The sequence below is a fragment of the Oryzias latipes genome, chromosome 16, assembly GCF_053564925.1.
Source record: "Oryzias latipes strain Hd-rR chromosome 16, Olatipes_Hd-rR_3.1".
Lineage (NCBI taxonomy): Eukaryota > Metazoa > Chordata > Actinopteri > Beloniformes > Adrianichthyidae > Oryzias > Oryzias latipes.
This window is the reverse complement of record NC_136252.1, coordinates 19,408,453-19,431,832: the sequence shown is the minus strand read 5'-3', so window position 1 is coordinate 19,431,832 and position 23,380 is coordinate 19,408,453. Positions and strand designations below refer to the sequence as shown.

Below are 23,380 nucleotides of genomic sequence, written 5' to 3'. Positions count from 1 at the left end.
GAGAGGAACTGGAGTTGAGCATGATTATTATGTAAATTATGATATTAAGTGAATCAGTTTTGCTGTTTTCCACTGTGCTTTTGATTTTTTTAAATATTTTCCTCAAGATTTGAAGGAACATTGGTCACAAAATGACTTTAAAATGTGCAAACTGATTTCCAGTGGAGGGCAGCAGAGAACCTTTGTTGAATTTAAGATACCACGTGACCAAGTAGGCCTCAAAGCAGGAGGCACGTGTTTACACAGTACCATGGAGGCCCTGTGCTCTCACCATGCATCTCACTGAGCTTTTGGTTGTCAGTCTGTGTGAGCTAACTAAATAATTAAAGAATCCATAGGAGCGTATCATTCACCATGGACAAGAGTCCTGGTCTCCCAGGATGTAGCTACCTGAATCCAGAGAGGACGCTCGGAGAGATCCGGATCAACTTGCTGGAGTGCAAAGTCTGCTTTGAGCCATTTAATTCTGAGCAGAGAGGAAGAAGACCGCAAAACCTTTGCTGTGGCCATGTTCTCTGCCTGGAATGCATCACGGCTTTGTCCCACCCTCTTCTAGGGAAGCTGGAGTGCCCATTCTGTCGACAGCTGTGCAGTGTTGACAGCACATCTCCATGCCAGGCTCTTAATGACTTGCAAGAGCTTGTATTGCCATGGAGGCCTTCTTCCCCCGATCGTCCTCACAGAACCTCTAGTCTGACTCGCGCAGCTCTGCAGCTGCAAACTTCTTTTGGGGGATGGGGGACTCTGATCAACCCCACTGGAATTGCTGCTTTGGGGTCTTCTGGGACATTAGTTATTGTCCACGATGGAGAGAAAAGGGTGGTGGTTTTCAGCACACTGGGAAGGAAACTGCACAGTTTTGGGAAAAGAGGAAAAGCCGTGGGAGAAATCTGTTTCCCAATGGATGTGGCGGTGACTCCTGCTGGCTGCGTTGTAGTGACAGATCCAGGAGACAGAGCTGTCAAGGTTTTCACCTCCAGGGGGGATCATTTAATAACAATCAAGGACTCCTTCCAGTTGCCCTGGGGTGTAGACATACACATCTCTGGGCACCTCCTAGTCTCAGACGCTCAGGCTGGAGTACTGACCAGGATGAAAGTGGACTACAGTCAACGTGTCATTGTAGAGTGTCATAAAGCCATCTCAGATCTTCAGTGTCCCAGAGCGGTGGCATGTTGTCGGCTGACTGGAAACACGGCGGTGATGGAGCACCCAACTGACGTCCCACATCCCGCAGAGGGACGCCCATACAGACGGCTGAGAGTATTTACAAAAGACTTCCACCTCATTTACCAGACGGACAGTTTCAGCCTGACTCTGCAGTCAACAGTACAGCTGAACATGTCAGCTTTGAGCTTTGATAGAGATGGAGCTGTAATAGTGACAGATCCTTATCAGGGGTTTATTTGGAGTTTAGGGAAGCTTGAAAATGGCCCAGTTCTAACTCCTATTGTTGGTAATCATCTTATCAGACCTGTTAGTTTGGTGTTACTAAATGACATGCTCATCACTCTGGATGGTGGTGACCACACAGTCAAGATTTTCTCTAATAAACCTGAATAAAGCATATGCTTACAAAACATGTTAGATCTGAACCCAGACCCATTTTTCATTAGAGCAATACTATGCGGGATCTACTGTACCACTGACCAAGTGGATCTCAGAACACATTTCTGATGTCTTTCTCTTACACATGTCGCCATTGGTTCTTATTAGTTAAATTGATGATTTGTCAAAATTTGGATAGATTTTTCCCGGATGAGATTTGTCCAGTATCTTTGTAGTTCGTGCATTTGTTATAACTTTAAGCTTAAAAAGACCTCCACCACTGGGAAATAAGTAATATTTGTAAGGCATTAAAGGGAGTCATCAGTATTATATGCCAAACATGACAGTGTTGGGTGTGTGGATGTAGTTAGCTAGGAATGTATGCAGTTTTTTGAATTCTAAACCGTTATAAAATGTATGCAGAAATAAAAATTATTCCCACTCCAATCCTCTTTAGATCTATTGTAAAAGCTTTCCAAGTAGTCTTTTATTTACAATTATTGAGTTTTTAGGCAAAATGAAAAAAAAAAAACGGTCATTTTCTAGGACATAGAGCGATGGTAGATCCTTAGAATTTGCCTCTAATTAAACAGACATCCTTCTGTTTACACTTTCTCATGTTAGCTTACATCCCAGCAACATCCCCCAATCTAACATTACTGGTGCTGCAAAAATGGTGAGCAATTTTGCAGCTATCCAGCCAAACCGTTTTGAGCCAGATGCCATGAAGGAAAAGGAAGATAGTCATAGATCTATTTGTCTGCAAGTGGATACATCCCAATGGTGCGGAGAATGGGGCTTGTGACCTACCATTTGTAGCACCTACATCATGACAACATGCCGTTTTCCAACTGCATTTTTTTGTCTGCTTCTGATTCACAACAATTTGAATAAAGTTGTTGTTGTTCACCCTTAGGCAAATCCTTTCAGAGGTTGCCACAGTAAATCAGCTTTCACTAATTCCCACAAGTGGTTTGGCAGAGATTTTTAATGCCGGAAGCCCTTCCTGACTGTATTTCATCTGGGTTGGGGACTGCTCCTGTGGCTACACAATGATTTCCCATGCACCAGTCCTACAACTGAACCATCCAGCTTCAATGATTTGATTAAAGAAATACTAAGAAAAGCCTAATTTTCTTTAAATATGTCTATGTATGTCCGGCATCATGAAAAAAATGCCACAAGAGAACATGTTAAAAACACCATAAACATAATTGTTATTGGTGTTGGTCTTTAAAATGTAGAAAAAAGTGGTTAAATAACTTTATTTCTAAAAAAAAAAAAAAAAAAGTATAATAATTGTTGAAAACTTGCAGCTTGGAAAAAAATGTAGTATTGTAAATTTTGTCTTATTATTTTTGATATTAAGTTAAAAAAAACAAATACTGTGTTTATATGGATTTATGAGATTGCTTATTGGAGAACAAACGACTGGATCATGCAGATTTCCATAAGAAAGTAAAGAGTTAAATTCAAATTTTAGTCTTTTTTTTTTTACGTTTCCAGGCTTAAAGGTGCCATGTCCAAAAAATTTCCAGAGGGTGTTTAGTTTAGTCACTCTCCACTGTGGATCTCGTGATGAAACCCTAAAAAAGTTTTAGCACCAGAAAGCTTCTTGACTCAGTCACTGAAGTTCGCCTCAGCATTGGATTCGTCCGCCACATTCATTGCTGCTGGATGTGGAGCAGTCTGTCACAGACCAACATTAACGCTCGTTGATGTTTTCCTCCTGATGAGCGGCGCGGCCCGTCCACCCTCTCTCCCCCCTGAGAGCCGCAGCCTCCCCCGTGTGCCAGAGGAGAGCAGTCGTTGCTCCCAGCGGAAGATGGCGGTGGAGATGCTGTCTGGCGCTGGAGCGGAGGGCTTCAGAGGCACAAGAGGCCAACTCGGATGGATTTAGAGGAGAGCGGGGAACGGAACTTATTTCCATGTCTTCGCCTCGAAGAAGTCTGGAGCATTTCGGGACATTTTTGACTCGCGTCTGCTGCCCCTTTCGCCGGCAGAAGCCCGGGCTTGTTCTTCTTGTCGGGGATTCACAGACTGCACTCTGAGCTCTCAGACAGACGGGTGGGAGTAAAAAAAAAAAAAGTGGACGAAAATGTCGGATACAAAGGTAAAAGTTGCGGTGAGAGTTCGGCCCATGAACCGCAGGGGTAAGTATATCTCCTCGCGCGCTCACATTTACACTTCAACTTTTTTCCCCTTTCTTCGTCATTGTTGCTTTGAGTTTTGAAACGATGGAAGTGTCGCTCGTGCGCGGTTTTCACAAAATAATCCCTCAAACACCCCTCCCCCCTTAATAAATAATAATAATAATAATAATAATCTTATCTCTGCAGAGATTGAATTGAACACTAAATGTGTCGTGGATATGGAGGACAACCAAACCGTCCTGCACCCTCCACCCTCCAACGCGAAAGGAGAGAACAGCAGGTAACCGAGGCCGACTCCACTGTATTCGTCAAATCCAGTTAGGCTCACAGTCACACACGTGAGGCGAGAAATGTTGAGTCAGCGCGAGTTCATCTTGACACTTGGGTATAAATGTCAGTGGAAGGGCAGGAAAAACACAGGGTTAGTTCTCTAATGAAAGGTAATCTGTCGTACAGCAACTGTAGCACTCCAGATGAGCAAATCACCACCAATCAAACTCAATTGTCTGTAGGTGGTTTTCTCTGGAGGGTGGACGTCTCCTTCTTGACAGTCACAGAATATGGTCCAGCAGGAATATTCTATTGCACTGCATTTTGCACATGGCACCAAGCTATAATTTATACAAATTTTCCAATACCAATTGCTGTAATGATAATGAGCCATAACTTCTCTGCTATGTGTGCTCTACCTTTGAGTGTGTCTGTGCAGGGCTCTGGTTCCTTTTCAGATCAATATTTTTTTTAGGAGTCTCCACAAACCCACCACTGACCCCACTCATGACTTTTGTCCTATATAGGAAAAGCACATACCTGTCTGCCAAAGGTCTCGAAATGTCAGAGTGAAATCCAAACTATGAAGTGGAGAGATCTTTCCATAGATCTACTGGAAGGGGTTGGTGTGTAGATGAACAGATATGAACTTTTTAGCAGAAGTTTAAAAGGGAAAGCAGCTTTTCTCTCCGGTAGATATGGTTGGAAACAAGAAATTTAAGAACAGAGAACAAAGAAGATCGATGAAGAAGCTTTTTTTTTTTTTTTAGACAAAAGCAGTGCCATCACTGCTGATATGGCGATTGCATTGTCACATCTGCTGAACGTAGCCTTCCAAGTTAATGGAGTCAGAATGACAGAGCTCATTATTATGAAATAAAGCTTTTTTTATTGGAAGTTCTCTATTTAATACAAATAGGAAGTCTGTAGATTGGTACAAGGTTTGAATTAAACATTGTTTGATGGTTTGCCCTCATAGGCAGTGTTTAAATGCCTAATGAATGTTGTAGGTTAATACTGATTTAGTCTGGAGGCACTTTAAGTCAATACAGGGGTCCCTCGTTTATTGAAGCGTTTATGTTCTAAAAATAATCTGCGATAGGTGAATGGATGAAATAGAATTGCAAATGTTTTGTTGCTGTAAAAAACGTTAACTACTCTCTTTTCTCAGACAGACATGAAGATTTTATAGAAGATTTAAACGTTTTTAGAAAAATAAGTCCAATATGCTGTTATATAATGAAAAAAAAGATCTGCTCGCGATTGAAGATTTATAGATTTGGGAAACTAAACTTTGGCATTGACTGTATATATAAACTTAATAGTCTTGACACATGGCATGGAGGAGGTTAGTTGATAAGGTCTACAACCAATCAGGACGCAGAACAAAGTGTGCTGTTCAAAAATAAAAGCATGCAAAATTGTATTGAAAATAAATCAGCAAGACCGCATAGGGTGAACAACGATACAGCTATGGACCACTGTATTACAAATACAATGTTTTGTTTTTGAATCAAATTAGAAACGGGTCCTTAAACCCGACACATAATTGACAGTCACTGCCAATGTGGACATCTTTTCTGCTTTCTGCTTCATCTCCATCCTTTCTGTAATTGTGTAAATGTCCTGTGTTTACAATATTATATCATATTATAGTAGTGTTACATTCTATGTACCATCAAGCGATCAATTTGTTTTCTTTACAGCCGACATTGCTGACAGTGATGGGAAAATCTTTACTGAAACAAATACCACACTGGAGCTCACTGGACGTCTTTTTCTGCAAACATTCTTTCCTATTGTAATGGGGTGATTGCACAGCATGTATTTTAGTGACGACTGAATGCTTGTAAATGTTCTGCCTGTTAGCATCAGTCAGAGATGGGGTTTTTTTTGCCGCCAAAAGCTGCAATGTAATTTAGCCCCCTTTTTGTTATTTTTACACATGATTGCACACCTGACCTGATATCCACAGGCACGCAGACAATCTAAGAGAATGGTCATTATAGGAAAGCAAAAGTCCTTTTGGTTTTTAAGTTTTAAATGAGCAAACAGATCCTTGGGCTGTAGAAAAATAAATTCCCCTCATGGTTACTAGCAGTGAGGTCATGAGAGGCAAATACACAGTCAAGGTTTTCTCATGAGTCACCGTGTTAAACTGTAACACCTTTTTTCCTGCTTCCCTATGCAAATACGACTGATGGAAATGAGCTTGCTCTGCCAGGATCTCCTCACACCAACCTGCATTTAAGGCAATTATCAGAGCAGTAATTGCCACGAGGTGGCTGCGCTCCCAGCAATTAAACAAATCGCATTCAACACTTGCATATGTGGAACCAGGCGGAACAAAAAGTTGCCCGGCATGAGACTTTGGAGGTGTGAATGCAACTCTTGAGCTCCAGTGTCTGCATAAGCGCTGCTCATTCTGTAACTACAGTTTGAATCTTGACACCACGTCTCTCTGTTCTTACCATTGACTGTATAAGACAACTAGACTGAGTATCCCCTCCCCGCTGGCGTTTCCAAATAGGAAGTACCAGTCGGTCCCAAAAAACCATTGATAAATAAACAGCAATTAGTCAGTCATTAAATTTGTCAGAATAACCATTTTTGCTCTGCTACCTTCTTTTTAACACGTTCTCGTTTATCTAATTTTTTTCTTCATATTTTTGTTGTTGTGCAGGTTGTTCAAGTTATAAATTGGCTAATCAGATGCCTCAATAAAAGTATGTGGTCTCATGTTGAGCGTTCAAAACATTTGACTGATTGAGTCTGCTTTCAGTGGAAGGGGTGTGGTCTTCTTACTTGCTTATTATTGATTGAAGAGAGTGGTTGCCATAGAAATGTAGACTCAGAATGACTCTGACCAATCACTGCTTACTGTGGATCTCTGGTTCCAACATGGCCACAATGCAAAAAAATGGCGACTGAATTGAATTCACTTTGATTGAACCGGAAGCAAGTAATTTTCTATGTGTGACGTCTCACTCACTCGGTCGAGTTCTCGTGTACAGTCAATGATTCTTACCTGTTGAAGAAGGGGAAATGAACATTTCCCGTCACCTTAAATGGAAACATCTATGTCTTAGTTTCACATCCCAACAGTTACTGCTTAGATTTTATCATAATTCAATATTGTTTTGATTTTTACCACTTTTATAAGTAGGAGCGGTGCAGTTTTCTACAGCTTCTTCATATCTAGGCCACGGTGAAGTCTGGGCATATAATTTTTTGTTAGCATTTCAGTGTGTGTGTTTTGGGTCAGTGTGTTTAGACTACCTTGGCTTTCTCAAACCATATAATTTTTCTCTTTGCTGCTCATGGGAGCCTCAACCCTGATTGCTGAGACTTTGCCATGTCTTGAAGGCACCTGTTCATGGGCTTTGGAGATGTGTTGGATTTATCCGGTATTTGCACGCCAAAAATGATTGCAGGGCCGAGACCATGGGAACACTGTGCGTCTCAAGGGGATGCTCTGATGAGAGACTTTTTATAAAACATTTATTATGATGCTACAGTTGCTTGCTTTTCTTAAAACTCATGATTAAACTGTAGTTTACAAACTCAGAGGGGCTGCTGTGTTGTTTTCAGGATTTCCAATTAATAATGGTAGAATTCCAAGAAGACGTCTTGGGTGAGGGTTGGTTTGTTGATCAAATATTTTTGTGACAGAATGTGTTCAACCGAGTGGATCCGTCTTCATAGAAACTTCAAAAATTGGAGTCGCGTAAGGATTGTTGCAAAGTTATGAGGGATTACCTTTGATGATTGAGCCTAGTTCTTTGTGGTATTATGGCTACACTCACGACCCACACCCTCCCCTGCTTTGCCTCAGACACGAACACCCAAGGGCAAATGAAACTTAGATTGCGACCGAGCTGTAGCATTTCCAAAGCTTCACCTTTCATCTGTATCTTATGACGAATGGCATATTTGAAACAGGAGTCTGGGAAAGGCCGTTTTTACTTTCATCCTCCAGACTGCTCCTCGTAGGCGTTCAGTCGAGGTGGGAGGTGAAAAGGCTTGGAAATACCTGAGGCTGCTATCTGAACTGGAGAGGCCTGAAGCTCCACTAAAAGAAAGGAGTCAAAGACTCACACGACGGGGCCATATCTTCTGTCAAGCCCCAGCATGCCTGTGGATGGGAAACAACTTAATACGGGGCCATTAAGTGTAGAAGGCTCTTCTTTATGCATGTAAATCTCCTCTCTGTGTATTTATGTCAGGAGACAAAGAGCTGTAGCAAGAGGCTAAAAGCGACCACATTTGAGTCACAAATTCACGTTAATTTCATCGTACATCCTGTTTTTTTCTGTCGCACTGCAGTTCTGGATTTTCAGGAGGACCAGTGAAAACGTGTCTTTATCTGATAATGTCTCTACCCAAGCTTGTAATTTCCCCTCTAATCTGTTCATATCTCTGATGGTTACAAGAGCTCATTTGAGGTTATCTGCACCAGCTGCTGTTATCTTGCTTAGACATCATGGTGTGGTTGATGCGGAGAAAAAAACCCTAATTAGGACTTTGAGTGTCAGGATGCTCCTCCTTCTTTATCTTTTGATGATCTTGAACCTCTTTGGATAGCTGAGTTATAAACTCCAGGAAAATGTCTGTTCTTGTTTTTCTGTCAGAATTCAGCTAATTCATTCCAACACTTAGACTCCATTGTTTCCACTCTTAAACGCTGAAGCTTTAGCTCCAGTATTGATGCTCTTTTGACAACTGTAACTCAACCATTTATGTAATTCCAGTGGATTTTGAAGTAGCATTGCGCTGATTTGCAACACTGTGTAGTGAACTGCTTATGCAACCAACGTAAACCAGCTACTTCTGACAGTTCCCCTCCAAGAATTAGAAGTTTTCCTGCATACGCGGTTAAAAAGTTACAGTATGTCAAAGAGCGTGTTATTTAGGTGTTGCCGGCAACATCTGCGATGTTAAAAAGTTAATAGTTACTCATGTTTCAAACACTAACTCTGGAGGCTTCGTTTTACCATCTATCACATCTGTTCAAGATGCATTGACACAATGAGTCACAATAAATAATAATAATAAACTTTATTTGTATAGCACCTATCAAGATAAAAATCACAAAATGCTTCACAATAAAACACGATAAAACACAATAAAACATAGTAAAACACAGAAAATAATAAATTATTAAGAAAATGCTATTTTAAAAAGATAGGTTTTTAGCTGTTTTTTTAAAAGAAAACACTGAGTCTGCAGATCTGAGGCTGAGAGGAAGGGAGTTCCAGAGGGATGGAGCCACTGCTGTAAAGGCTCTGTCACCTCTAGTCTTTAAACATGTTCTTTTAACAACCAGCAGACCCTGGTCACAAGATCTCAGGGATCTGCTGGGAGTGTACGGCTGCAAAAGGTCTTTTATGTAGACTGGCGCTTGGGTATTAAGAGCTGTGTATGTTAAAACCAGGATTTTAAAATGCATTCGGTAGCGGATGGGGAGCCAGTGCAGCTGGATAAACGACGGGGTGACGTGGGGAAAACTTAAATGATGTAGTAAAAAGCCTTGCAGCAGCGTTCTGGACAACCTGGAGCCGTTCTAAAGATTTTTTGCTTACCGGTAAACATGTGAAGATGGAGTTGCAGTAATCAAGGCGAGATGATATAAAAGCATGGATGAGCATCTCCAACTCAGAACGCGACACAATTGAACTCAGCTTTGCAATATTTTTAAGATGATAAAAACAAGAAGTCTATACTTCCATTGAATGCAGCAAAAAATAACTGGTTTTTAAAAAATATCACAGTTATTTATTCAGTTTCTCCAAGCTGTTGCAAGTTATGCATGTACAGGGACATATAATGTGGCAGTTAACTGGCCTATCTAGGGGCGGCCGTGGTGCAGCGGTAGGGCGGTCATCCCATGATCGTAAGGTTGCAGGTTCAATTCCCGCCTTGCACGCCCATGAGTCGAAGTGTCCTTGGGCAAGACACTGAACCCCACCTTGCCTCTGGTGGTAGGCGGGCACCTGTGTTTGGCAGCGGAGCGACCATCAGTGTGTGACTGTGTGTGTGAATGTGTGTGTGACTGGGTGAATGGGTCTGTGACTGTAAAGCGCTTTGTCCTTGTAGGAAGAAAGGCGCTATATAAGTATACGCCATTTTACCATTTACCTATCAATTAGTTGTGATGATTTGACTGTTGACCTCGAGGTCTTGGTTTTATTGGCGCAGTTGGTTTTCACCCTCCTATAAGCAATACACACGACTGAAAGAGTACAACTTTCAACCAGGCAGTGCGCATGATTTGAACCAGTCAATGCATTGCTATAGACATGAAGCTACATATATGAGCCACCGTGCCTCACACCATCTGTCATCCACCTGTGGCAGTATGGGGCGACACACTAACAAACCATTTCTCCTCTACAGATTTTTCAGGCTGAGTTTTTGTGATGGAAAATTCCCATGAACTCTGCATTTCTCTGCCCTGCCTTTTATTGTTATTATCTGTGGCTATAATGCAGCTCAGACATTTGCGTTAAATACAACTGGTAGTGTTTTAAGGTTTTTGAAGTCGGAATCATTATTATTATTTTTTGTCTGAGGTTGCTGAATGTAATCGGCCTTTCCATAACAACCCCAAATGACAATGCTGCCTTGTGCGGTGGCTGCCCTCTGGAATGTTCTCTTTGTCTTCCCGTTTTGCGTTATGTGCCAATAATCAACCTTTCCAGTCAGTGTCATCTTGTTCTCAGTCAGCTGGGCCATTATTCCCCACGTTAGCCCACATTTTCTCGGTTAAGTTGTTTTCATGCTAGTTTGAGAAAGTGCTATAGGACCGCGATCACAGAAACAATTGGCGTCCCTTGGGGACCGTTCACTGTATTTGTTTAGAGGGTGGGACATTGTTTACGTCTTGATCCGGAACTGAAAAGAAAAATGAAACGGCGCCCTCCTCCTTTGTCAAGCCTGTGCCTTATTAATCTCAGATGTGGCTTTCATACTGGGGGGGCAACACATCTACATGCACTTTCTTACTTCTGTTACAGCTTTCTTTAGAGTTTCCCTTTTGTTTTATGTATTTATTTTTACTAAATTACTGTCACATGGGTTTTGTTTTTAGTTTTGTTTCTCATGTGGTGGAAGTTGACAAATCCCCTTCCTGAGCCTGTGTAGAATATTCTGCTCATTTAGACACAGAACTGAACATTTACCTCTCCTTCTTTCTGCTAAAATGTTTTGAACTTCCTGAGCACGCTCACTCGCAGCAACACTATGCAGACACATGTGCTCAGGGTTTACCCAATGTTTTGGGTTGAGCTCCCTTCTCCACAGCCTGCTGAAACGACTTCTCATTGTGTCGTTAGAAATGCCAGAGAGGATTAAATTAGACCCTTCCTGCATCATATGCCATGTTGCTAATGTTTGTTATGGAAACGCGGAGGCCCCATGCTGAAGGCGGCATGAGCATCATGTGTCTTGCCGGTGGCGAGGCTGTTGGATTGAGGCTGTTTTTTGGAATTTGGATTTCACATTGAAACACTGTCAGAAGAAGCTGCTTTGGCAAGAATAAAGTCTTAGAGTAGCAAAAAAAAATGGATGAAATGCTTCCCTTTTCAAATGTTAATGCACTTTCATAGGGGTATGCATAGTTTGTCATCAAGTAAACCTAATCTCTCTATTTTCTTTGTGATCCCCAAGGATTTATCCTCATTTAAGGAGTGTGGGAACAACGGCACTAAATGTGCAAACTGCAAAAGGACAAATGAAGTTCAGCCTCATTTGCTACAGATTTAAATACCTTGTAAATATTTGGTGAATAAGCTGAAAACAAGATGTTTTTATTAAGGATTTAAACGTGAGGTTTTTACTTGTAACTTTTTTTTTTTTGTGGTGTCGGCAAAAATAGGACCATAATGTTGATTATGTAATGAAGCTAAAGGCGCCTTGAAGCAGGAGTGGCTTCCCATGTGAGAATCGTGTAAGAAGTTCCAGACATTGTTTGTGCGGCTGGAGTTAGCGGTCTCAGTAACTTGGATCAGTCTGTTTTTGTCATCAGGCAGCTGACTTCCTTCAGTTTCAAGTCAGAAATTCCTTCAGATGTCCTCCATATACACCTCCAACATGTTTTTTTTTCTTTCCTTGTGGACTTGTCATTCTTTATAGATGTCGGGCAGGTCAGTTTTGCATCAGGCCCTATACTTTCTTGGAATCGTCCTAACTTCAGTCAGTTGTAGGAACGCAGGAGATGTTTGTGCAGCAGGATGACCTCTGCTTCCAGTGGGTGGGGACTGTAGGATTCTGTGCTAAACATACCGGTAGGCTTTTTGAAGTGAGCAGCCTGTGAGAGCAGAATGCTCTGGCACCCAACACTTAAACACACACAGACTCTTCAGTATGGTGTTTAGCAGGTTAGTATAATAGATTGTCATTTTCTTAAAGACCCACTCTCATGAAAAATATGTTTTTGGTCTTTTTAAAATGTTATTGCGGCATTTTTGTGACAATGGTGGACTTGAATAAAGAAAATTAAGTGTGAAATGCACTTCTGAGTATTTCTTTATTCAAATCACTGTAAATCAGGAGCAGAAAAAAAACTTATTTGTGAGAGAAAATACACTGGGCAAGCCACAATCTCCCCGCTCAGAGCTCTCAGCAGCGGGGAGGGGAAAGGGGGCGGGGTTGCTCTATGCCTACAACTCAGCTGCAAATTACTAATGAACTACTGCCGCTCTGCAGAAACTGTCCTAGAAAATGATCGTTTTTTAATTTTTATTTAGCTAAAATCCCAATAAAAAGAACACTAGGAATACTTTAACAGTCAAAAACATGATTGGAGTGGGACTTTCCAGTATGTTGGCAGCTTAACATGAGGAAGTCAGGAAGATGTAGGTCAAGGAGGCTAAAGGGTTGGAGGAGGCGTGGCCTCTGCAATAGATCAAGAGGTATCTTTGAAAGTGCTAATAGAATTTCTGCAATGTTTATGAGTGCGCACAGAGCTGTGTTGTGACATCTAGAACAGTTTCCACATGAGCTTCTATTTTAGAAAAGAACATGCCATCAAAGTTATGGAAATATTGATTCCTGCCAAGCGTGTGGCTATGACATTTGTTTATTCTTGTTTTATTGAAGGCTATATTAGCTTCAAACTTCTATTTTAAGGCTGAAAAAGAAAATATTTTGCGGAGCCAGTCTAATCTGCTTGAGTTTGACTAAATGCATTGTCATTTGTAAGAGTAGAAAAATGCTTTTAATGTTGGAAAACACAAAAGATTAATCTGGAGAGTCTTTTGGTGGCATAATAACACAGTGGCCTTAATCCAGCTCCATGACAGCAGGGGGGATTCCACTAGGGCTATTCCAGCTTCTATTTCTTTTTATTTTTTCCAAGTAAGGACAAATCCTATGGAAAACGGCAAAAGATGTCATGTTTGTGTTCTCCATCCACACTCACGGGATTCCTCTGATAAGTAGCGGACACGTCTGGTTTGCTACGGCATCAGTTTAGCCTGAGCTTTGATGCTCCAAAGCCAGGCCCCAAAAGGAGTTTCATGATTCATAGTCCTGCTACACTGAGGCTGCAGCAGCCGAGTGCATCTGCTGCAGCCAGAAAGTCAGAACATGATGCGGTCTGGCACTTGGGTGTCACACATGTGGGTCCCGTTTTTGGGCCGTGCAGCGGCTGCGCCTTTTAATAAGTGGTCAGAATGTGATTAGACATGCATGCTGATAGTCGCCTGTGGGCTTCATTCTTTCATCTACACCGCTGCTGGAAGGATTTCTTGAATAGAACAAAACAAATGAAAATGTGCTCCGTTTTTTCCTTATGTTCTCTAAAAAGTTTGCATTTTTACTGTACTTGTTTAGTTTACTGTTTTGCAATAAATAAACACAAAAATTATGAGTTAGGAGTTTATTTTTTAGCTAGGTGCTATGCTTGGTGTGTTGATCTTTGTTAAAATAGTCAAATATACTGACATGATTAAGCATGTTTTTCTCAATCTGAACACCTAAAAGCTAGGAGTGACACACATTGTTAAAGTGATTAGAGAGATTACATCCAAATCTGTGTGGCCAGACATGTTGTGTTATAAAGACACAGGTTTAAAAACAGAATCCCCCAAAAATCTTGTGAAAAAAGTCTTGGAAAAGCATTGAAGTACACCCCTCTTTTTTGTAAAACCAGTAAAATTAGGAAAGTTCTGAACGTGTAATGACAGAAGTTTGTGAAAAGTGGGGACACTTTCACATATGATGAAATATTTCATTGAGCCTTCAAACGAAGTGGACTATCTGAGATGATGAAATCTGATGCAGAGCAGTGTGAAATGGGTTTTAAGGAAGTGTTCTCAAATGATCAAATTAGGATATGTACCAACAGCTTAAATTCATGTTTTCCTCTAAACCATTGATCTATTAATTAATGCAGATTTTTTTCTATCGTTATCTCATTGGAAATTTAGCACATTTGAGTTTCTACCGTGACTTATCCTGTGGTTCCCACCCTTAGTGCATCAAGAAGTTATTGCATATTCATCCTAAATATAGCAAGTTGCTAACAGTTCCTCCCATTGTCATTTCCAGCATTCTTTGCATCGCTAAATGGGCCGTATTAACTGAACATACAATAAGATTAACAATAAGACAGAAACACTAGGTGACACCAGCAGCTGACTGACTGCTTTCTGTTGGAAGGACAACTTCTGCTACTTCCTGTCCTTTGTGCTCCATGAAGTCTTATAAAGGAAAACTGCCTAAACATCACCACTACGAAGCTCTGCTTTCTCATCTGTGTATAATATTTCCTGGATGTCTCGTGTCATGGAAGGACAAACCAGAGGACGTCTCTGCAGCAGTCTTAGCACTCTGCCACCATGCTGCCACTGTCATATATTCACATTCATAGAGACTGAAATCACACAACCCTCGTCTACCTACTTACTTTATTCCCATCTTTTCTTTATAGTGAATTTTCAACAGCTAATGGCCTAAATAAAAGCAACTGAGAGGACTCCCTTATTTTGAGAGTGTTTTGCATGAAGACAATGAATCTGGAAGGAGTAATTAACCCGGCAGCTGTGTGGGGACTGGGGTCAGATTTGCGTAAAGACTCTGGTGCAGGGTTTCATTTGTTCTGAAGAAGTCGGCACAATATTAGATGCCTCATGAAGGTGATGCCCTCCTCTGTCTCAGTGCCAGCAGGCGTCTACAGCAGGAATCTGCTGACAGTTCAATGAATCATGCAGATATTCAGGGACCATGCTGGTCATGGATCTGTTGGACTCTTTTTTTATTTTTTCTTCTGTTTTTGGCCGCATGCAGAATAAACTTTGTGTTTTGTTAAGGAGCAGCATAGTTTAAAGACCATTGTCATTTGGGAGAACATCTTTGCATAACTCCGGCTCATGTACAGCCCTTTTGTTCTTATTTCCGGCAGCCAGCAACGGCGAGTGAAACCTCCCCAAACTGGCCTCTGTGTTAAGTCCACAGGAATAAGAGCTATTTGTTCAACAGAGTCAGTGGGACATTGAATCTTAAATCTCTTCCTCTTCCTCACGCTCCACTGGACCAATTATGAACCCAATCACAGCAGCAGCTACCACCAGGACCTGCCATGGGTTGTGGGATGAATAAATGCAGGAGTGATGAAGAATCTTAACGGTTTACGGGATTAAACGATATTTTTGTTGTGGGAAGAAGTTCCTCTAAGTGTCAGTTGATGCTAATTGTGTTGTTTCCTGTTTCCGGTGGATCTGCGGGTTTTTCTGCTGGGGATGTACACTCGGCTTCATCAGGAAACAGTCTAAGGTGCGTATTTCATATCTATTTAATTTTTTTCATTTTTACAGGAACCACTGCTCATCATCATGACGTTTGAAAGGTCTCGGATGATAAACTCTTGATAGATGTCCCTGTATGTCTTGTGGCTGAGGCGTCTGCACAGATCCACTGTCTCACATTTGTGACGTTGTCTCCAGGGACATGATTGAGAGCGTTTTGGTGGTTTGGTTGGTCAGCAGGAGCCGGATGGATGTCCGTGTGAATGTGTCAGCCATCTCAGATCCCCTGAACTCTCACAAAGGCTCTACAAAGAGAGAGGGATGAGCGTGGACATTAGGGCTGTGTGTGTGCGCTCATTCAAAGCTGCATTGTTGGAGTGCACCCCCCCCCCTTGACAACACTCTGGTGACTAGCTCGGAGATGCTTCACACACTGGGGACGGGCTTTGTGTGGCCTCCTGACTGGACCTGGGGCGCTCCCGTCTGGGCTGGACACGGTCTCTGGGGCATGTGAACCTGAGCGGCCCCATTCCAGCCCTCCAGCCAGACGAACACGTTGCTGTCTGCAACTTTTGTCTGCGGTCAGGCATATATATATATATATATATATATATATATATATATATATAGCTTGTTATTTTGATTGCTGGTTTGTAATATTTGTCCAATCAGCTGCACTGCATTGTGCTGTCACACCCCCTGGCTGGACCAAGACAGGTCAAAGGACAGTGAAGCCCCAGTTACCAAGCTGCTCCTAATTGAGAATGATGGCACTTTTGTTTCTTTGAATAGCACCCACTCACTGGTCTGAAGTCACAAGAGGTCTTGCTTTCATAGCGCTCCCCGATGGCGGCTCTTCTCATGCTGATGGTGCAGCCTCTGGCCCAATGGCCTGTTGGATCTGTTCTGATTTAAAGGGAGTTCTGGTATTCGTGTCAGGGAAATGCTTCAGTACAGCTGCAGCAGCATGTTCTACAGCATGAGGGTGAGGGTGCAACTCCTATGCAGTCTATAAACAGAAAAAATGAACACTTTAAAACCGTTTTTTCTGTCTTCTTGTCAAGATTCAATACTCTAGGTGTAAGACAAACCTTGGAAATAAATGCATTTGCTTTTCATTTGGCCATTCCTAACAGTCCTAAGTTGTCTCCTCAAATTGATGAAAATAAGTGGAAAACTGTTAAAGAAAAAAAAAAGAAGAGAGAAACAGAATAAAATAAACCTTAATTTTTTGTCAGAAACCAGTTTTTTAAAAATTATTTTCTGGTTTTTAACAGAATGCTGTGCATATAATAAAGTTTTGCTGTTTAAGATGAACGTTTGCTGAAAGAATACATTCAAAGATGCTGCTTAACCTGCTTGTGAAGGAGTTCTGCTGTTACACTTTGTGTGATGAGACACACCATGGAGTCCACAAAGGGGAGCAGCTACAGTTTCCTTGGAGATGAGGACCAACAGGTGCTGGAATTTTTCTTCTGGAGAGCCCAGATTTATGAAATGGGCTAAGTGCGGGACAATGGTTCGCAAAAGGCTCATGCTCAGACAAGTTCAGCCAAGTTTACTGTACAGCACCGTTGTCCTGTGTGTTCTTCAGATTACAACTGCTACTAAAAAAAGCCCAGGTTACGGGCACGGACAAATGTGAGGATGCGTGCTCACACACTTTATGCTGTCTGATTGCAGGTGTTTGCTTTTGATCACTGCTTCTGGTCCATGGATGAATCCAACATTCCCAAATATGCCGGTGAGTGGTTAAGGAGGAAGCGTACCCCTCACCATGTCAGATGTGCGATCATATGCACAGAGAGGCACGGGGAGATTTGTATTACCACCGAAGGGGCATACTGGAAGCTTTTTTTTGGCAGCACAGCACAGTGTGTTCTGGACATGCTCAGTATGAGCTCTAACTACAAAATGAAATTAAAAACGTTTTCTTCATTCATCTCATTGACTATATCGAGTTTACTTACTGTGTTGTGGAGAAGATACACTTTGTAATCATCCTTTGCAGAGCAACTATAATGTCAGTCCTGGATTTTGCTAATATCTGCAATGTACTGAATTGATGAGCCTGTTTAGTGGCAGGCCGCCTCCAGCCTTTGAGCCAGGGCTTTATTTAGCCCATTTAACAGCTGTCCCATTCACACAAGACATTTCTCTGCGCAGCATTACAGTTTCCACATGAGCACACAGGAATCCGACACTTTTTGTGAATCACACACCTTCTTTCTGAAGCCTTTCAATGCACCGACTCTGCACCAGAGACATCAAACCACAGCAGATACTCCTCTCAGCTGTTCCTCTGTTTACCTCCATCTCCTCTTGACAAACTCCTCCTCTGACAGGTCAAGAGGTGGTGTACAAGTGCCTTGGAGAGGGAATACTTGAAAATGCATTCCAGGGATATAATGCCTGCATTTTTGCCTATGGACAGACAGGTAATCAATGACATAAACAAAAAAATAATATAATATTGTAAAAAAACAACAACACAGCTATTACTCAGCTTTTACAGTATAATGTTTCACAGCATTGGTGGATTACTCGTTTGGAAAAAAGAAAACTTTCTCACATGAAATCTTCATGCTGACCGTAGAGACCTTGAATTTGCAAATATTCTTTACATGCCGAACACACACATAACAACGTGTAATAAAGGGTGTGTATCTCCTTCCTATGAATTTATGCTAAATGTGACCAGATAAATGACAAAGTAGAACATTCAGTTCTATTTTTTCCATCTATTTATTTAGATGGAAGATTTTTTTGTTTTTAATCAATAAATCAAAATGAACAGAAATGAAACATCGATTCATTGAATTTATGAACTGAATTTTTAAGGCAAATTTCTGTTTTGTCTGGCAAAGAACTGCTTTGATTTGAGTTTTTAATGTTAGCATTTATTATTTTACAGAGAAGTAGTTTGGTTCTTATACATAGCCCCAGTTTTATCTCCTTCAATGTTTAACATAAAAACTGTTCAACCCCCTTTGCTGCAAGCTGCGCAAGAAAAAAAATCTAAGTTTAGGGCTCAGAATTCAGGCTTTGGATTTAGTTTCAGACCTGAAAGTTGTTTCCATCATTTTGTTCTTTCTATCAGCACAAATAAACCAAAAAGCCATAACTCTAACACTTTCAAGCTACGGTACATGTGAGTTCATTAGTCTTGTTTTTAGAGCTGGCTTTCTCTGCCAAACCGGATTTGAAGTCCATGGTTTAATTCAGTTTCTGATTCTATTGGATTATATGTTGATTTATGCTCAAACCACTCTTAAAATGTATGTTTTTTAGTTATTTAAAAACACTTGATCATGTCTATAGATATAAGCCAAAAGAAAGGTGGATACTTTCATTAATGACATGATGAATTCTCACATTTTAAATCAATTAATTTATAGAATTCTATATTGATTTTCTAAGTCAAGATCGATTTATTATGAATTAATAGACTTATTTTGATTTCTAACTTGTAACTATAAACTGTAAATAAAAGTAATCATCTATTCTGATCGTACTTAGAAACTAGCAGACAAGTGCTTGTTTTCCAGAAACCTACTGGCAGGTCTGTAACTTCTCCATCCTGCAGACATCTTGATGCAAGAAGATCCATGGGGTTGGGAATACATTATTAATCTAATTAGAGGACTAGGTTTAGTCTGAGTTGAGGCGGTCCTGAGTATTTTGTTAGAGTAGTTCTGCTCATGTCAACTCTGTTTTTGCGTCCAGGTTCAGGCAAGTCCTTTTCCATGATGGGTAATGGAGAGCATCCAGGTTTGATCCCCCGACTGTGCTGCTGTTTGTTTGAGAGGGTCCACAAAGAGGCAAACGAGTCCCACACTTTCAAGGTAGAGGTGTCCTACATGGAGATCTACAATGAAAAAGTCCGGGACCTGCTGGATCCCAAAGGGTGAGTCGTGTGCGGGCGGTTTGGTGCTCTTGACATGCTGGTAGGATTCTCTGACACATTCAGGATCATTCAGTCACTCAGTTGAACAGAATCGGTGACCTGTCGGCTCTTTGTGCTTCACTGCAGTCAGGATTGGGTGTAGTAGCTTGAATAGTCTGAGTAGGAAGCGCTACCCAGTCATTTCCTGCAGCAGCGGCGGCAGCCAGCATCATCCTCCGACACTGTTGCATTCTTCGCCTCTGTGGTCTGATGTGGGTTTGGCGGACAGAGTGGGTATGGGCATGTTTCAGGGACATCTGCTAGTGAGGCTGGGAGCAGGAGAGCAGTCGCGGCCGCCTGCAAGCACGGTCCAAGAGAGAGGATACACTGCAGGCCTCTGTGTGCTGCAGATGCCGCTACCTTCACTTTGGAGAACAACCACTCTTTCTTCCCTGAGAGATTCTTGCTCTTGTGTTCCTGCCTGGGTTACTAAGCATCAGCAATGCTTTGAATTTGGTGGGTTCTTAGTATGACTGAAGTTCTGCCGTGGCTGCAGACACAGCAAACCTTCTCTCCTCTGAACAATCTTCCTGTCTGAAGTGAACTTCTTTACATCATCTAGAGATCAACTGATTTATTGGTGTTTCAGCTGTCAGCAGCAAAGAACTGTGGTTTAAGCTGCTCTGCAGGTCTTCATTTCTTTTTCATCAAGTTCCTGTCAGTTGAGGTTTTCAACCAGTTTAAAGCATCTTTATTTATACAGCACGTTTTATACTGATAACATTTATGGAGAGACAAAGCGTCAGAGAAACCTTTTGAGATAGAATGTAACCAACAAAGAAAAAAAGAATACAATCCAAAATAAAAGTCCTAGATATTTTTAGAAAAAGAAAAAAACATTTTCTTGGGATGTTATTAAATAAAGGGTTTTTAGGGAACGTTGTTGAAATAAAAGAAATAATGAGACAACAGAAATATATAAACAACAATTTATTTGTACTAAAGTGATTGGAAACCTTTGGGAAAATGATTCAGTGAATCATGACTCCATTATTGGAATTCTTAAACTGAATAGTCTATCTAACACCTAATTCATTTTGGGAATCTTTTTAGTGAAATGCACAAAAAATAATTTGTGCAACGACTATTAAATAGTAATTTATCTCATAGTTTTTATAAACCTGAAGGAGTCTCTGCATTGCCACTTTAGTAACATGTTCACATTGACATTACATTTTTTGACACTTTTGTTTTCTTCTCATAAATGAAAAAGAAAGTACAGAAAATGATTAATATGAATACAGAAATGTGGTTCTTTTCTTGCAAATACAGGTTTCAAATGACCTTAAAAGTTTTTAGCATCGTGGTGTAAAACAATGATGTCAAATCTTAAAGTTTTTTTCTTGACTTTTGATGTATATTTTCGTATTCAAAAGGGAAAAAAACATGTATTGTTCTTTAAAAATACAATTTTTGAGAGTAGCAGTAGTTTAAAAAAGACAAACTCTATTGTTAGCACACTATACTTGCATGCTAGTAATTACGTCAGACATTATATGTTATTTTGTTAGAAACTGTAAAACTTTCTTTCACCTTCTTTTGTGTTTTAAGGAGCCGCCAGTCTTTGAAAGTCCGTGAGCACAAAGTCCTGGGTCCGTATGTGGATGGTCTGTCCCAGCTAGCTGTGACTAACTTTGAGGTGTGTCCGTCACTCGTCTGTCATTAAGCTGGAAGGATGACGCCGGCCTCACTTTTCCCTCACACTGAAGTGTCTCACAGGAATAATTAAAAACATACAGCCGTTAGGGCCCTTTACACAGCAGCTTCTCTCCCTGTCAACCCTCAGATTTAAGTCACAGTGAATATTTAGGTTAAGTTGTTCCTCGTGCAACAGCTTTCATGACCCCTCCCCGGTTCGGCTGCAGTCATGGAGCTGCATGGAGTTTATGTACCAACCCTTGGCAGATCCTTCCTCGCTGAAGCAAAACATCTCCACCCTGTTCCTCTGCTCCGCTTGATTTTAGTCCAGTGGATTTCCCACAACCTGCTGAGACCTATTTAAATGAAATGAATCACAGCCACATGTGGATACCTCCCACATGTGCAGTATTCAGAAAACTACACACTAAGCAGATTATATTTATGTGGTTTCAGGCTAATAAAAACCTAAAAAGTAAGAGCGCGTAATAACATAAGGCCTCTTTCTTTATGCTTTGCTTTATTCTTTCAGGACATCGAGGTGCTAATGTCCGAGGGGAACAAATCTCGCACAGTCGCAGCCACCAACATGAACGAGGAAAGCAGCCGATCGCACGCCGTCTTCAGCATCATCGTCACACAAACGCTCTTTGATCTACAGTCTGGAGTTAGTCTTTTTTTGTTTCTTTTTTTCTCTTGAAAGATATTTTCACTTTTTCTGTAATTAATTGCTTGTGTCTGTGATGATCAGAATTCAGGGGAGAAAGTGAGTAAGATGAGTTTGGTTGACCTGGCAGGAAGCGAACGCGTTTCCAAAACGGGAGCTGCTGGAGAGCGGCTCAAAGAAGGCAGCAATATAAACAAGTAAGTGTTGGATTTGTTGTCAAGTTTGCTGGTGAAGCCTGACCGTGTGACGTGTTTTGGGTCACCTTGGGGGGCTTCTGTATGGATCCAGGTCTCTCACCACATTAGGCTGTGTGATCTCCGCTCTGGCTGACCAGTCTTCAGGAAAGGGGAAGCCCAAGTTTGTTCCTTACAGAGACTCAGTTCTCACGTGGCTTTTGAAGGTTTGTCCTCAAATTCCACATTTTTAAAATTTGTCTTTTTGTTATCATAATAGTTGTTACTAGCTAATGTTTTTTATTTGTGTTTATAGGACAACCTTGGAGGAAACAGTAAGACAGCAATGATAGCCACAGTGAGTCCAGCTGCTGATAACTATGAGGAGACGCTATCGACGCTGCGTTACGCCGACAGAGCCAAGAGAATTGTCAACCATGCAGTTGTGAATGAAGATCCCAACGCTCGGATCATCAGAGAGCTCAGGGAGGAGGTGGAGAAACTCAGAGTCCAGCTCTCCCAGGCCGAGGTGAGACGACAGATGGACCATCGCAGATTGACAAAGCTCCCAAGTTCTCACACCGATTTTCTCCCTCAGTCTATGAAGGCTCCAGAGCTGAAGGACAGACTAGAAGAGTCTGAGAAACTCATTCAGGAGATGACGGTGACATGGGAGGAGAAGCTGAGGAAAACAGAGGAGATTGCCACCGTACGTGCACGACCCATACAAGCTGTAGTCTTACCGAGCGGCTTTTATTTGCAGTTACTGTCACAACCTGCTTTAACAGGAGCGGCAGAAGCAGCTGGAGAGCATGGGCATCTCCTTGGAAACCTCTGGAATTAAAGTGGGGGAAGACAAGTGTTTCCTTGTGAATCTGAATGCTGATCCTGCCCTGAATGAGCTACTGGTTTACTACCTGAAGGTAACACCGTTAAAGTTTTTAAACTAGTGTTTCTACTCTGCTTGTTTTTCCAGTTCAGGAAAGCATGTTACACAGTTTGGTTATTCATGTAGTTTATTTTATTTTTAAAGGTTTTTCCTTTTGTTTATTTATAATTTTTATTTATTTATCTGGATGTAAAATATAAATTAACTTTGATTTCTATATATTTGGAGCAACTATGAAAGTTAATGTGGTGACCTCCTTATTTGTCTCATAATGTTTATGTATATTAAGCAATCTAACTTCGTTATTTGACATTTTGAAAATGTATTTTTCCAACACGTCTTATGACAC

The 23,380-nt window shown here is 41.2% G+C and overlaps 2 protein-coding genes across 16 annotated transcripts in view; both read left to right on the top strand.

Moving 5' to 3' along the window:
• The first annotated feature begins 217 nt into the window (after positions 1 to 217).
• On the top strand, positions 218 to 1,582 carry LOC101161331 (E3 ubiquitin-protein ligase NHLRC1). Its single transcript, XM_004078090.5, has one exon. It carries the CDS (start codon positions 355 to 357, stop codon positions 1,561 to 1,563), a length of 1,209 nt encoding a protein of 402 aa, XP_004078138.1. The 5' UTR covers positions 218 to 354; the 3' UTR covers positions 1,564 to 1,582.
• A 1,661-nt stretch (positions 1,583 to 3,243) lies between these two features.
• The window catches only part of kif13a (kinesin family member 13A), a 37,065-nt gene continuing 16,928 nt past the window's right edge, over positions 3,244 to 23,380 (top strand). For all 15 annotated transcript variants that reach the window (XM_078932807.1, XM_078932806.1, XM_078932805.1 and 12 more), the window contains exons 1-13: positions 3,244 to 3,701; positions 3,888 to 3,981; positions 15,734 to 15,746; positions 17,402 to 17,462; positions 18,064 to 18,156; positions 19,445 to 19,625; positions 21,216 to 21,303; positions 21,835 to 21,969; positions 22,054 to 22,166; positions 22,258 to 22,369; positions 22,459 to 22,671; positions 22,741 to 22,851; positions 22,931 to 23,065. In XM_078932807.1, coding sequence (XP_078788933.1) covers positions 3,647 to 3,701; positions 3,888 to 3,981; positions 15,734 to 15,746; positions 17,402 to 17,462; positions 18,064 to 18,156; positions 19,445 to 19,625; positions 21,216 to 21,303; positions 21,835 to 21,969; positions 22,054 to 22,166; positions 22,258 to 22,369; positions 22,459 to 22,671; positions 22,741 to 22,851; positions 22,931 to 23,065 — 1,404 coding nt within the window. In that variant the 5' untranslated portion in view covers positions 3,244 to 3,646. The remainder of the gene's footprint in view (positions 3,702 to 3,887; positions 3,982 to 15,733; positions 15,747 to 17,401; positions 17,463 to 18,063; positions 18,157 to 19,444; positions 19,626 to 21,215; positions 21,304 to 21,834; positions 21,970 to 22,053; positions 22,167 to 22,257; positions 22,370 to 22,458; positions 22,672 to 22,740; positions 22,852 to 22,930; positions 23,066 to 23,380) is intronic.